The sequence below is a fragment of the Rutidosis leptorrhynchoides genome, chromosome 7 (genome assembly GCF_046630445.1).
Source record: "Rutidosis leptorrhynchoides isolate AG116_Rl617_1_P2 chromosome 7, CSIRO_AGI_Rlap_v1, whole genome shotgun sequence".
Taxonomy (NCBI): domain Eukaryota; kingdom Viridiplantae; phylum Streptophyta; class Magnoliopsida; order Asterales; family Asteraceae; genus Rutidosis; species Rutidosis leptorrhynchoides.
In genome coordinates, this window is record NC_092339.1 from 317,202,180 (window position 1) to 317,216,488 (window position 14,309).

The 14,309-nt window shown below is 38.1% G+C and overlaps 1 protein-coding gene across 1 annotated transcript; it reads right to left on the minus strand.

Moving 5' to 3' along the window:
* Window positions 1-10,369: 10,369 nt before the first annotated feature.
* On the minus strand, window positions 10,370-12,751 carry LOC139857820 (NADPH-dependent aldo-keto reductase, chloroplastic-like). The gene is made up of 3 exons (XM_071846657.1): window positions 12,143-12,751; window positions 10,953-11,201; window positions 10,370-10,847 (listed from the first exon to the last, which is right to left on the minus strand). Exons 1-3 carry the CDS (start codon window positions 12,710-12,712, stop codon window positions 10,590-10,592), a joined length of 1,077 nt encoding a protein of 358 aa, XP_071702758.1. The 5' UTR covers window positions 12,713-12,751; the 3' UTR covers window positions 10,370-10,589.
* Between the last annotated feature and the right edge of the window lie 1,558 nt (window positions 12,752-14,309).

The window sequence follows — 14,309 nt, forward strand, 5'->3', positions numbered from 1 at the left end:
AAAATATATTCTACGTTGAGTTGTACCACTGGCATACTTCCCTGTAGCTTGGTAACTACTATTTACAGCGGTATTGTAAACGCGAATCCTGTTGATAGATCTATCGGGCCTGACAACCCCAACCGGACTGGACGACCAGTATTCAACGGTTGCACAGTACTTCGTTTCGTGACTACACTTGGTACGGTGTAGTAAGATTTTATAATAAAGGGAATATGCGACGTGATTAAATGTTAAGTATGGCTACCAAGTGCTCAACCATTTAGAATATTTTTATTAAAATGTTTACATATGAAATCTTGTGGTCTATATTTATACCGCTGCCGGCATTAAACCTATATCTCACCAACTTTATGTTGACGTTTTAAACATGTCTATTCTCAGGTGATAACTAAAAGCTTCCGCTGCAACATGTTGAATTTAAGCAAGATCTTGAGTATGCATATTTGTGTCAAAAATAAAACTGCATATCCGAGGAATTGTAATGTAAAATATGCTAGAAATCGTATTGTTATCATCACATGTAAAGTTTGTAAGTCTAAGATTATCGCTAAACCATAATCATCTTTATATTGTCTAAAGCTTGTATTAATATAAAAGTTATGGTTTGTAATGTAAAATAAATGCAGTTGTTCTTTTAAAAATGTCGCATATAGAGGTCAATACCTCGCAATGAAATCATACGTTATCTAACTCGTTCTTATGGTTAAGGACGGGTTATGACAGTATCTTTCAAATACCTCAGAATCTTCTTAACCACCAACATATGATGAATATAAGGATTTGCCTGATAACGAGCACACAGACAAACCGCAAACATGATATCTGGTCAAGAAGCTGTAAGATACATTAGAGAACCTATGATTGCCCTGTATAATGTTTGGTCCACTGAAGTACTCTCACAATCAGGAGATATCCCATGATTTACAGACAATGGAGTCTTAGCGGGTCTTTCTGCTTCCATTTGAAACCTCTTCAGAATATCAGCTACATACTTGGTTTGATACAAGAAGATGCCTTTATCCGTCTGAGCTACCTGTAGACCTAAGAAAAACTTTATCGTTCCCATTGAACTCATCTTGAACTTCTGCTGCATGAATTTCTCAAACTCGTCAACCATTCCCTGATCTGTTGACCCGAAGATAATATCATCCACATAAACCTGCACTAACATAAGATGCTGTCCCTTCTTCTTGATGAAAAGCGTTTGATCAATGACACCTCTCCTAAAACCGTTTTCAATCATGTAGTTGGACAACGTTGCATACCATGCTCTAGGAGCTTGGTGAAGACCATAAAGTGCCTTTTCAAGTCGATAAACCTTTTCAGGGAAATGCGGGTCTTCGAAACCAGGTGGTTGTTCAACAAACACTCTTTCATTGATCTCGCCGTACAAAAATGCACTTTTAACATCCATCTGAAAAACTTTAAAACCCATGAAGGATGCAAAAGCCAAGAAAATCCTAATTGCTTTAAGTCGTGCAACCGGAGCAAAAACCTCATCATAGTCAATTTCAGGGAACTGTTGATATCCCTTCACCACCAGTCTAGCTTTGTTTCTGATAAAAATACCCTGTTAATCCTTCTTATTCTTCAAAACCCATCAAAGACCATAGGGCACACAACCATACGGTGGATTGACTAGCTTCCAAACCTTTAAATGTTTGAATTGTAACAGCTCCTCTTGCATTGCACTAACCCACTCGTCAAACTTCAATGCCTTATAAGCATCTTTAGGTTCAATTTGACACACATAATATGAGTGAGCATGCACAAATATTCTTCCTGTCTTATTCAACGTTGAATAAAAAGCTGTTACCACATTCGCACTCTCTGTCTGAACATCTTCTGCTACTGTTGAACTTACACTAGTCACGGGAGCCTCTGATGTAGTTGGAACTTTAGATGTAGAGGCTTCATTAGACTTCCCTTGAGGAATACTAATGTGAGGAATGCCTCTTGAATCCACATAATAATCATCAAGTCGTTTAGGTGGCAGAATCACACGATTGGATCTACGTACACCTCCTGCTTCAGTTGGCGGTTCAGTCACTGTTACAGTTGGTGGTTGATTATACAGAGGATTAAGATGTTCCTCAGTTAGTTGCGTTCGATTAACTTCCTCGTCATCTTCAAGCTCACTATCTTCATCTGTATATACTACCCCGTCATCATTTGAATTAAAATTACCTCTAACACTCTGCGGACTTGGTTGCACGCTAGAAACCGGATTCTGAACCCGCACTAGAGCAGTGATTACATTCTCAGAAGAGTTTTGAGAATCAAACAATATCTGAGTCAGAACTTCTTCATCTGTAGCATCTGGCGGAAGATTGAAGGAATCAAATAACTTATCATATTCAAACTGCCATGCGAACCCTTTACTAACACGAGGTGGAGCATTGCGTTGAATATCAACCTCATAGAGTTCTTCCACACACTTGGACTCAGTATTATACACCAATTTGTTCGGATTCCCATATCCCAAGAAAATACCAGAGATTACCTTTGAATTAAATTTTCCTCCAGCGTCTCGTACCAGAATAGTACAAGGTGCACCAAAGGGTTCAAAATGTTTAATGTTCGGCTTTCTCTTGTGTAATAGTTCATAACATGTTTTACCATTTCTCTTCACCACCAGAACTCTGTTCATCACGTAGCATGCAGTACTCACGGATTCACCCCAGAAAACTGTTGGAAGACATGAATCAGCAAGCATTGTTCTTGCAGTTTCAATTAGAGTTCTATTCTTTCTTTCAGCAACACCGTTTGATTGAGGTGTATAAGCAGGACTGAACTGTTGTTGTATCCCCTTCTCATTACAGAACAGCAGCATCTGATTGTTCTTAAATTCCATACCATTATCAGTACGAATCTTTCTAAACTTCAACTTATACAAACTTTCGAGCTTCAGAATCAAAACTTTAATATGATCGAAAGTATCTGACTTGTGTTTCAACATCACAACCCACGAGAAACGGGAATATTCATCTGTAACCACCAAGCAGTAAGACTCTCCGGTGAGAGTTTTACAGTTAACAGGACCAAAGAGGTCCATGTGCAGCAATTCCAAAGGAATATTAACTGAATGATGCTTCTTGGCAGTATGTGACTTCTTAGTCTATTTCCCTTGCTTACACGGAAGACAACCTTCAGAATATGAAAACTCTTAACATTCACACCTTCAACTAATTCATTGTGAACAAGATTATTCATTTTCCTTATACTCAGATGACCCATACGCTTATGCCAAATAATTGACTCATGTTCAGTAGCCTTAGAAACGAATGTCTGATGGCCTGTAGCTGCTTTAACATGAGCCTTACGCATATCAAGGATATAGAGATCCTTGAATCTTGGAGCCGTCATCAGAATCATGTCTTCCGGAATAACAAACTCTTTTCTCAAAATATAACAAAACTTATCATCAAATGCAATGGTATACTTTTTGTCAGCAACTTGCAAAACTGAAAGCAGATTGTTCGACATCTGCCCTACATAATTAACTTTATCAAAGCTGACATTCTCATTAGCAATAACACCCTGAGTAGTAATAAATCCTCCTTCACTACCTGCAAAAAAAAAACTGGTCCTCCATCCACTGTTTTCACATTAGACAGCAAAGACAAGTTCCCTGTGATGTGCATGGACGCCCCACTATCAATAATCCAAGTACTGCAGCGTGGATTGTAGGCGACCTGCACATTAAAGTAAAAGGATTAGTTAGAAAGGGCCACCCATGCCCTAATGGCAGTGGGTTTCCCATCAACACCAACAACTGGCAACTCCACCCATTGTCCTTTAGATCCAGAAGGACCTTCATGATTTTGAACACCCTTTACTTCTGATTTCGGTTTCCAAACTGTGTTATTCGGTAATGGTTTTCTATAGTAATCATTAGTTTGAAAAACTTTTTTATCATTTGATTTCACAGAAGAAGAATTAAACACTGTTGAAGGTGATCTCCTATTAAAGAAACGATTTGGACTAAGATTAACCTTCCTTCTGGGTGTCTGTCGAATGGGTCTACAATTCATAGCCCTGTGTCCCAACCTCCCACAATTGAAACAGTTAACATTATCAACATCATGAGAGTTAAACATTTTGCGTCTAATTGGTGAAAACTATCTCCTAGGTGGTTCAGTACGTTGTATAGTCGTAGGGGGTGACGAGACTTGTTGCTTAACAATCTGTCGACGACCAGGCGGAACATACTTGGACACACTATCAGATTTGGAACTTGCACATGTTGGTGGTTGTTCTACCTTAGGGCCTGTAACGTCTATCCCTCCTTTACTGACAAACTTAGGTGACACTCCTTGAGTGTCCTTCTTCTTATTTTGTTTGGGAGTCACAGTGCTTTTAGACTTAGCCTTTTGACTTTCAGTCATCTTACTAGCATTAGCAGGATTTTTCAGAATTGTAATAGGTTTAGTGACAAGCTTAAAAGGTTTGCTGTCTTTTTCAGTGTCGATATCAGTATCTGACTCTGTTTCATAGACAACATCTATAGGTTTCTTTGACTCAACAACCTTAACAGAACTCTCAACAGGTGTTTCTTTAGGTTTACCATATTCTTGTTCTACAACTGGACCCTTACTTTTCTCAACCGGTTTGTTAATATACTCACCTAAAAGTGGCGGGGCAACCTGGTTATAACCTAAACCCTGCTGTTTAGGAGGATTCAAAGTCTGTTTCACATAAGACATCTCTGCCAATTGTCAATCCTAGCTTTCTCAGACTCGTATTTCAATTTAAATGAATCCCTCTCTGCCTTAAGAGTCTCTATCTGTCCCAAATACATAATAATCACTTTTCCATCATCTATAACAGTTGATTTTAAGTGACCTACCTGATTTTCTAAAGACTTAATCACATCAACATAGTCTTTCTGTTTATTAAGGTAGAAAAGTGCATCATCATAGTTCTTTTTATTAGTCTGATTCTCCAAACTTAGATTCTTAAGGTCAATTCTAAGCTTAGGACAAGTCTCACATGTAACAGATATCTCATTAAGCTTAGTGATAACATATTCAAGCCTCTCAATTTCCTGTTCATAACCAATGTATTTAGAACAATTAGAAACTGAGTCAATACATACCTTATCATTACCGGACGTGTTGGCCATGAATGCATAGTCATTTCTTCCAACCTGAGAATCTGCATCTGATTCTGATTCTAACTCTGAGCTAGTAGTATCCGAGTAATCAGCCTCATAACCTCCTTTACCTTCACCTTGATCTGCACAAACTGGACTCTGAACAGTAACAATCTTCTCATCACCACTCTTAAGATCACAGTTGAGCAAATGTTCCAGCTCTTTTCTGAACCAAGTACCAACATGACAACTCATCCCTTCTTCTTCATCAGACGAGTCAGTAGTAAACTCGAGATCTGATAAGTCCTGAGCTTTGCGAAACTTATCATACAACCTATCTTTAATCCTCTTCCTGAAGCAAAATTTCATCAGCTCTTCTGCTCTCTTCAACCTATCATCACATTTGCACACATAGCATGTGCAATTCGGATTATCCTTACCTGTACAACCTGCATTTTTCCGAACAATTCTTTCCTCTTCAATTTCTGGTTCGCTTTTACCTACAAACACAACGTTAGCTTTTTGCGTATCTACCGAGATGGACCAGTCACATACTTCATCCGCATACGTTGTAGTCAAAGCCTTGGATTGAACAGAACCCGAAGATTCTTTTTCGACAATTACATGTTGTGGTGTAACTGAGATGGTTTTCTGGTGAAAAGGATCATGAAAACCAGGCTTGGGTGGTCTCGTGCAAGTCTTCTTAAAATGACCATATTCATCACAATTGTAGCACCTGACCTTTGACATATCAAAACCGAATTTCGAATCTCGATTCAAACTCAACGATCTTTGTCCTGTTCTCTTCAAGTACTTTCTAGCACATCTCACAATGCTACCCATACAGTAGAGTATATCCATTCTCCCAAGCTCGTCCTCATCAATCTGATCATAGACTTCATTTTCAAGATGACTATTAAGCACTTGTCCACCAATCATATCGTTGTATGAGTTAACAACAATAGCTGCCAATGCCATATCTTCCTGAATAGATTCGCGAGATCTCTTCTTGATATTCTCAGTTTGAAACACAGGAGTCTGAGTCTGGGTCTGTTGAATCGGTGAATCTTCAATCATCTTAATTGTAGAATTTTGAGCTTGTAATTTAGCATTAAAGTAGCCGGACTGAGACGATGGTGCATACATTTGTGAAGCATTGGCTGATATGTATGCTGTCTGTAGTGGAGCATGAGTACCAGAAGATGAAGCTAAAGATGATGCAGCAGCAGCTACAGAACCAAGTCTCTTTCTCTTTGCTTCATCTTGAATGTCCTTCTTCATCAACTTCGAAGTAAAAGCTGTTAGTGTCAACGGACGACCTGAAGAACTGTACCTGTCCTGAATCTTCTCTATCTCATGATCCCACTTTTCTAGAAGACCATCTTTCAACACCCTTACTGCCTTTTCATCAGGCACCTCAATCCCATAATCTGCCATCTCTGCAACCAATAATCGATATCTTTCCAAAGTCTGTCCTAGAGATTCTGATGGAAGAGCTGCAAACACCCTCTATTCATCCTTCAAAACCTTACCTTTAGTAGCACGATAAGTAGTAGTACCTTCTGTTGCAGATTGAAGAGTTAACCAGATAGTATACGAGGTTTTGTTTCGGTTCTTAAATTGCTGAAAGATTTCCTTTGACAAAGCTTGGGTTAGCTGAGCATAACATCTACACTCAAGATTGTACTCTTCACGCTCTGTAGGACTGAACTGTGAAGTTTCTTTGGGTTCACCATCTGCTCCACATGGCCATACATACGGATTCTCAATACATTCCCAAAGTCTAGAATCGACACCATTTAAATAAATAACAAACCTAACTTTCCAGTCCAAGAAGTTCTTAAGATTGTCAAGTCTAGGCACTTTATTCGAAGAACCAGATTCACTTTCATTCAGTAATAGTTTTTGTAGTCCAGGTAGGATAACTAATGCACTGTATTCATTCATTACTTGTTCGTTTGTGTCAGACATTTCAATTGATTAAGTGTTAAATTTAAAGTTAATTAAGAGCTATTTTAAAGTCACACGGTCGAATGTCCTTGACACACGGTCGATTGATTGAGACACACGGTCGATTGATTGAGACACACGGTCGAGTGTATGACTTACACGGTTGATTATCTGACCAAATTTTGGCAGTACTTCGTTACAAAATGAGCCTTAGGTATTACAAACTCACACGGCCGATTGTCTATCTCCCACGGTCGGTTCACTATCTCACACGGTCGAGTGACAAACTAACAAGGCCGACTGACCTTTTGAAACTAACACGGCTCAGGTAAAACTCACACGGTCGATTGAAATACTTCCCCGGTCGATATAATGACTCAATCGGTCGGTTATCAGTACACACACGGCCGAGTGTGTTCTTGACAGTAGCAGGTCGACAATTAGGGTTTTCTAGGCAAAAATCGATTTTGCAATCGATTATGTATGAAAAACACAAAACCAACATGTAGAAAACAATAGCGATGACTCCAGAAACACCTTTTGACAATAAAACTACCAACAATAACGTTGAAAAACCAATTAATTGACTAAAAACCCAAAAACACCAAAAACACCAAATTTTGACCCACAAACGATTTGATCAAGCAAAACCAGAGACTCCAGCTCTGATACCACTTTGTAGACGATTGTTCTAAGGATCTTAGGTCGCTTGAACTCTAAACTAGAGGCAGAATACACTAGAAAAGGGTTAAACCGAGATATGGGTCGTTTTGGAATCGAATTGGTCAAACCTAGAGCAAAACCTAGATTAGATCGACTCCTAGACGATATATTTCGGTGGTATATGATGTTATGGTTCTCTGGAGACGAAAACCTACGACTTAGGGTGAATGGGACGAGTAACCTCATCAAAGAAGTCTAAACCCGTATATATAGTGAACACAGACACACTCGGTCGAGTGTCTGTGTCCACACAGTCGACTGACTGACATAGTCGGTCGAATGTCTATACACACTCGGTCGACTGTGTACAGTTTAAACATATTGATCACTTGATAAATTATGCATGCACAAACACAAATATAATCAATAGTCTCAAGTAAACATTATTACATAACCGAAACGTGTTAAACATAAAAACGGATAACGGCTGGGGATTCATGCACTAACATGAGTCACGTTTGGCTCGGGTTTAGGTAATTCCAGACCCGAACCCGATTAAACCCGGATCCATACGATCAGGTCCCGATTTACTTACTAATTGTCGTGTTATCGGATTTCCCCACGGGTAAACGGGTTCCTCATTTACTTACAAATTCTCGGATTTCCGGGTTTTCTCACAAGTATCTAATATCTCCGTTATTAGTCATTCACATTCATCATTTATCTATTTCAATTTTTTGTCAAGAGTGGTATAAAATGAATAATAAATCAAAATCACTATATATAAATATCGAATAATAGTGCAATAGCACATTAAAGCTCATATTATTACTATTCATAATTTTCATTATTTATTATTAATGGATTTAAAAACTCCCATTGGGTCAGGTATACGAGTATATGAGTCCGGTATGCGGGTTTGTATCTAAACCCATCCACACACTCGAACCCACAAAAAAAAATCATCCTTATACCCGGCCACAACCCGAATACCCGGCCCCAAACCCGGCCCAAAAGTATCAGGTTTCGGGTTTACCCATCAGGTATGGATCTTTTTGCCATCCCTACCCAGGAGGGACTAAATTACCCATGCGATCATATCCCCCAGTTGTGTAACGCGCCCCAATTGATTTGTAATTTTTAGTGCACAAATTTTGAATTTTTTGATTTTGTCCGGTGAATTTTTCTTTACACATAAGTCTCAATTTTTTTTGCCCCCACAACTTTTATATTTGCTCAAAAATCCTCATTTTTTTACCTAAAAAAGTTTCTACGTTTTATAAAAGAAAATCATTAATGAAAAATATTTCTGCATCCGCCACTGTTCGAACTCGTGAGTTGATTCAAACAAAATGCGTTCGAACTGTGTGATGAAAATCTCTGCCCATTTCCAGTGGTTGTCCGTAACAACGAGTCAATGACCTCGACCAAAAAAAGTTCGAATTAGTTCAAACGACTAGTGTATTTTGACAATTCTTTTAAATATTTTATTCTCTTATAACCAATGTTGTAAAAAACCCGATTACTCGTCGATTAATCTCCGATTAATCATTTTTAAAAGCAATCCGTTCCGATTTCCAAAAGCCCGTTTAATTAAACGGTCAACATCATTTAATAGATCAAAGTTAAATTTGGTAATCAAAGTCGGTCAAAGTAAAAATGGTTAACATTTTAACATGAATTTAAACTAGAATTTTATAGTTTTGAAGCAAAATGAACAATTTTAGACAATTATGTTAAAAATTATCTTTATATTTATGGTTTTTATCTATAGTTACATAATTTTTAAAATTTAATATTTAAATGTATACAGTACAATCCCATTAATCTCCGATTAATTCCCGAATTGTCGATTAATCCTTTCAAAGTCCCGACCGATTAATCCATGAATAGCGAATTTTGCAACCTTGCTTATAACACTTCTTGTAAACTGTATTTATATCAATCAGTTTTCCTTTAAAATATCACACTTTTAATCTATTTGAATAATTGGGCCTAACCACACCTTTCGATATAAAGTGGATATTTGGGCCAATGCTCAATATGAAAGACACCTTTAAATTGATAATTGAGACTTTGGGCCATTAATTGGGCCTAAACACACTTTTTTGGATTTAAGTACATACAAACATTTTTGCGTGAGTTCTCTTTGAAAAAGTTTGAAAGCTGGCTATCCAGAAGTACAATACATGATACATCGCACCTCCTCATACCATGTTTTCAGCAGTGCGCACAACCAATTGGTCACTTCACAATTTTCGAGAAATCGGTAGCAATAAACAGTATCGCAATTTTTGGTGATTCCTTTAAGATCACAGATAACGCGGCGTTTGTTTCCTTTTTGCCGCCTACATGTCACGAGAACGCCCCACGAACGTATGTAGTGGGGCATTTGTAGCCAGACGTTTGTCAACAAAAAACGCAGAGGAGAGATGGCGTGATGGTGAGATGGCAGCATGCAATTGGTTTAGATTATGTTCTCTCTCCAACTTTTAATTATTTACACATCAAATACTAATCAAATTTTACCACATCACCTACAAACTTTTTACAAAAGCCCTCATTCCCTGTCATGGCCATGTCAACGACAATATCCAAAAAGTACCCCTCTTTCACTCCACCTCAACATCACTATTATCAGTGGTCTAATATGTATGTAATTTCGACTTCTAAAAACCAAACGAAAATACATTGTAAAAAGAGAGATTAATATCATTTGAGTACTTTTATACATCACAAAGTTCTCAAGACAACAATACCAATTGCCAAGAACACACATTCCCAAATTCAAATACTGCATAACAGTCAAGAAAAAAAAAAGGAAAAAAAAACACCCGCGAGAAACACCATATATGTAACAAATCAAATATCGAGAAATCTACTCAGCATCGTCTTCCATTTCATTAACGGCTTGAAGTGGACCACTTCCAAGAACAGATCCTTCATTATTATCATACACACCATCTAACGGACCATTTCCAAATAAACATATTTGCGGCTCTAACTGATTTAACCGCTTGTATTCATTATCTGACAAACTCCAGTCAAATATATCAATGTTCTGCTGTATCCTCTCGGGATTCACACTACATGGCAGCACACTCGTCCCTCGTTGTAGACCCCACCTCAAAATAACCTAAACAAACAAAAAAAGTAAGTAAATGATAAATTATCTACTCCAAGAATATGGCTTTTAACTATAAAATGTTTATATGATTCAATAAAAGAGATGCAAATGTACCTGTTCAGGAGTCTTTTTATGCCTGTCTGCAATTTCTGCAACTACCGACAACTTTAGCATAGGTGCGTGTACTGATCTTGATCTTTTAAACGACATATGAGGGGTTCCAAGTTCTTGCTCGCTCGATCCGTTATCAGTTGTAGTATTGCAAGTTGGTACTCCTAAGGGTGTGTGAGCCGATACATGGATAGATTTTGATTGACAAAACTTCACAAGCTCATCTTGCCTCCAAAATGGATGCAACTCCACCTACATGATCATTTCATACTTTGTCACTTTATGTTTTAACAATCTTATTATGTACAGGTGTACCTATTACATGTACTGATAGCATGTATACGTCGACCATGTAAACATAGTCACTCAGAAAAATATATGCATATTATATTTCTGTTGCAGTTAGAGCTTTTAAATTAACCTAGTACAGTATCATGTATGTTGAAAACTGTCATAAATGTTACTCTGTATTAATTTAGCTTGAGGATTCTGTTTAAGTACTCCCATTGTTCATTGAGAATTATAACATTTCAATTGATGCAAACTTTACCTAAATTACCCCTCAAGACCCAACCCAATACACACTAATTATCATCATGGTTGCAAAAGTCCTAACTAGTCGGCCTTTTGAAATAGTCCGTCTGGTCCCCAACTAGTCCCCGACTTGGCAAGTTTATTCGGTCAAAGTTGTCAAAGGTCCAATTTAGTCGGTCAAATTCACAATTATTAGTTCAACGTCAAATCTATTCGGTCAAAAGTCTAATTCAGTCAGTAAAACTCGGGTTTATAAGTTCGATGCCGAATTTATTCGGTCAAAAGTCCAGTTTAATCGGTCAAAGTCAGTTTTATTATTTCAAAGTCGGATTTATTTGGTCAAATACAGTCAAAGTTGGTCAATGACCGATTAATTGGCGGATTAGTCCTACAAGGTCCAGACCGATTAGCCCCACTAGCGACTTTTACAGCGATTATCAATGTATCATATGATAAACTGAAAATAGTTAATTTTAAGTTGAGATCATAAAGCACTGTTCTAACATTAATGGGGTACCCCAAAGAAAAAGATTGCATTTTTTTCCATGTAAAAGAGAAAGTACAACATAAATAATGGTCAAAGCGTCAAACAATAAATATTAAATGATCAATCATGAAATATGTAACGTAGCAGACACGTAATTAGCAAAAGGTCAAACCTGATTAACAGCCGGCACAATTTTAGCAGATTTAAGCAACTCTTTAATCTGATTCACATCAAAATTACTCAATCCAATCGCACGAACAAGCCCTAATTCAACCAAACGTTCCATCGATTTCCACGCTGTTTTCAACTTACTCCAAAACTGTCTATACTCACTACCCGAATTTGCAGGCGGATCAGTTGCATCACCAAACGATGAGTTCTCAGGCCAGTGCATTAAATAAAGATCCAAATATGAAACCCCGAGATTCTTTAACGAGACCCTGACTGAATTTTCAATCTTATTGATTGAATTCATCGTACAATAAAGTTTTGATGTTAGAAATATATCTTCTCGTTTTAACAAACCAGTGTTAAATACTTGTGATAATGCTTCGCCAACTTCAGCTTCGTTTCCGTACAGATGTGCGCAGTCTATGTGACGGTATCCGACTGAGATTGCGGTTTTTACGGCGTCAACGCAGAATCCGCCGCCGCTTTGCCATGTTCCGAGTCCGATCGCCGGAATCTTTGCGCCGGTGTTTAATGGGAAGTAAGTTCCCGGTGCCCCGTGTTTGCCTACCATTGAAAAAAGGTAAATGATTTAACGTTAAGTAAGGTGAAAAAGATGAACGGAAGGTGTTTGATGAAATGCTTAGGTGAAAGATGGAGGTTTTTAGGTAAGTTTGATTGGGAATTTATGTATAAAGAAACTGAAACATGAAAATGAAATTTGGGATGGAACCTAGAAACAACAAAGTGGGACCAGTCGACTGTTTAAAGAATGTGATTAATATAAGTTGAATGGTCAACTAAATACACCTAAGGCTACAATTTGGTGATTATGCAAAACAAAAGATGTTGGTTGGATTTAGATTTATGTGATTTATATAATCCCCTCGTGGGAATGCAACGACAAAACTTGTTTGATACTTATAGCGACCAGTGTTAGGATTTAGGCTGAAACAAGACTAAGTAATTTATACTAATCCTAACTCACGAACAACAAACGAATAATTAAAGTAAAACGATAAATAAATGATACAGGATTTAACGTGGTTATATCCCAACTCCAAAACACGGAGAAGAGTTTAGTCCACGAGCGCAAACTAGAGATTTTTCACTATTAATTTCGTGCACATATGTTAGGGTTACAATAGGGTGTTTATATAGGCAAAAATAAACAAAGAAACAATTTAAAGAGCAAGAAAACACGTTTTTTCTCGTCAGGCTCCCGGATAGGCTTAAGTTGCGCCGTGGCTGGAGGAGTCGTGTCGTGGCTTAAAGCATGATTTCAAAACCGACAGCTTTGCAACCTTCCAACCTCAATCCAAATGTTGAGCCATGACGCGCCTTAATGAGCCACGGCGCGCCTTAACACTAAAATGCACTTTTCTTGTTGTTTTGATATCTTTCACACATCCAACAATCTCCCACTTGAAGGATGATCTAAACACAACCCATTTTATCAACCCATCACTATGTTTAAACAAACCCACGATAACTCTAGACTAGCCGATTACCAACTCCTTTTGATACCGCCGGATGAGACACCCGAATCACGCCGCACTTCACTCGTTAGCCTACGATCAAGTGAAGTCATTTGACACCAAAAACACCGTTGAGTGATAATCCAATCTCATAGTTACTAGTTTGGGCCATCTTGGTTTCTATCGCCACCATCTTCTAACACGAAGATCATCTTCTTACACCATAAGACTAATTGAAGTATACGAATCTTCAATTATAGGATTCTTCACGAGACTACACCGCCTCATCGATCACTCTAGACATGTCCAATCCCGAACACACGTGTCAATGATCACCCTCGTTCAGAATTTCACCGTCTATCTGTGATTTTCCTTCCCAGCAATAAGAAATTCCAACAGACGCCCTCGTAGACTCTTCATCAAGGCTCCAGTGAGAACGCAGTCACAACCTCGAAATCTACTAACTTTTCAACTTTCCGCTTTCTCGCTAATTCACTGACCTCCTCATAGCTATGAATTTCACAAACTCATCTTCTCATCCCAAGCACGCTCCCATTGTACGAGTAAGAAATAAAACAGCGGCTACTCGAAAAGAAACTTGGTTCGTACCACCAGTCAGTCACAAATTTCTTTGCCATCATAGAGTAAAACAAGTACTCGAAGCCCTAGTGTTACCCGGAATCATCACACTAA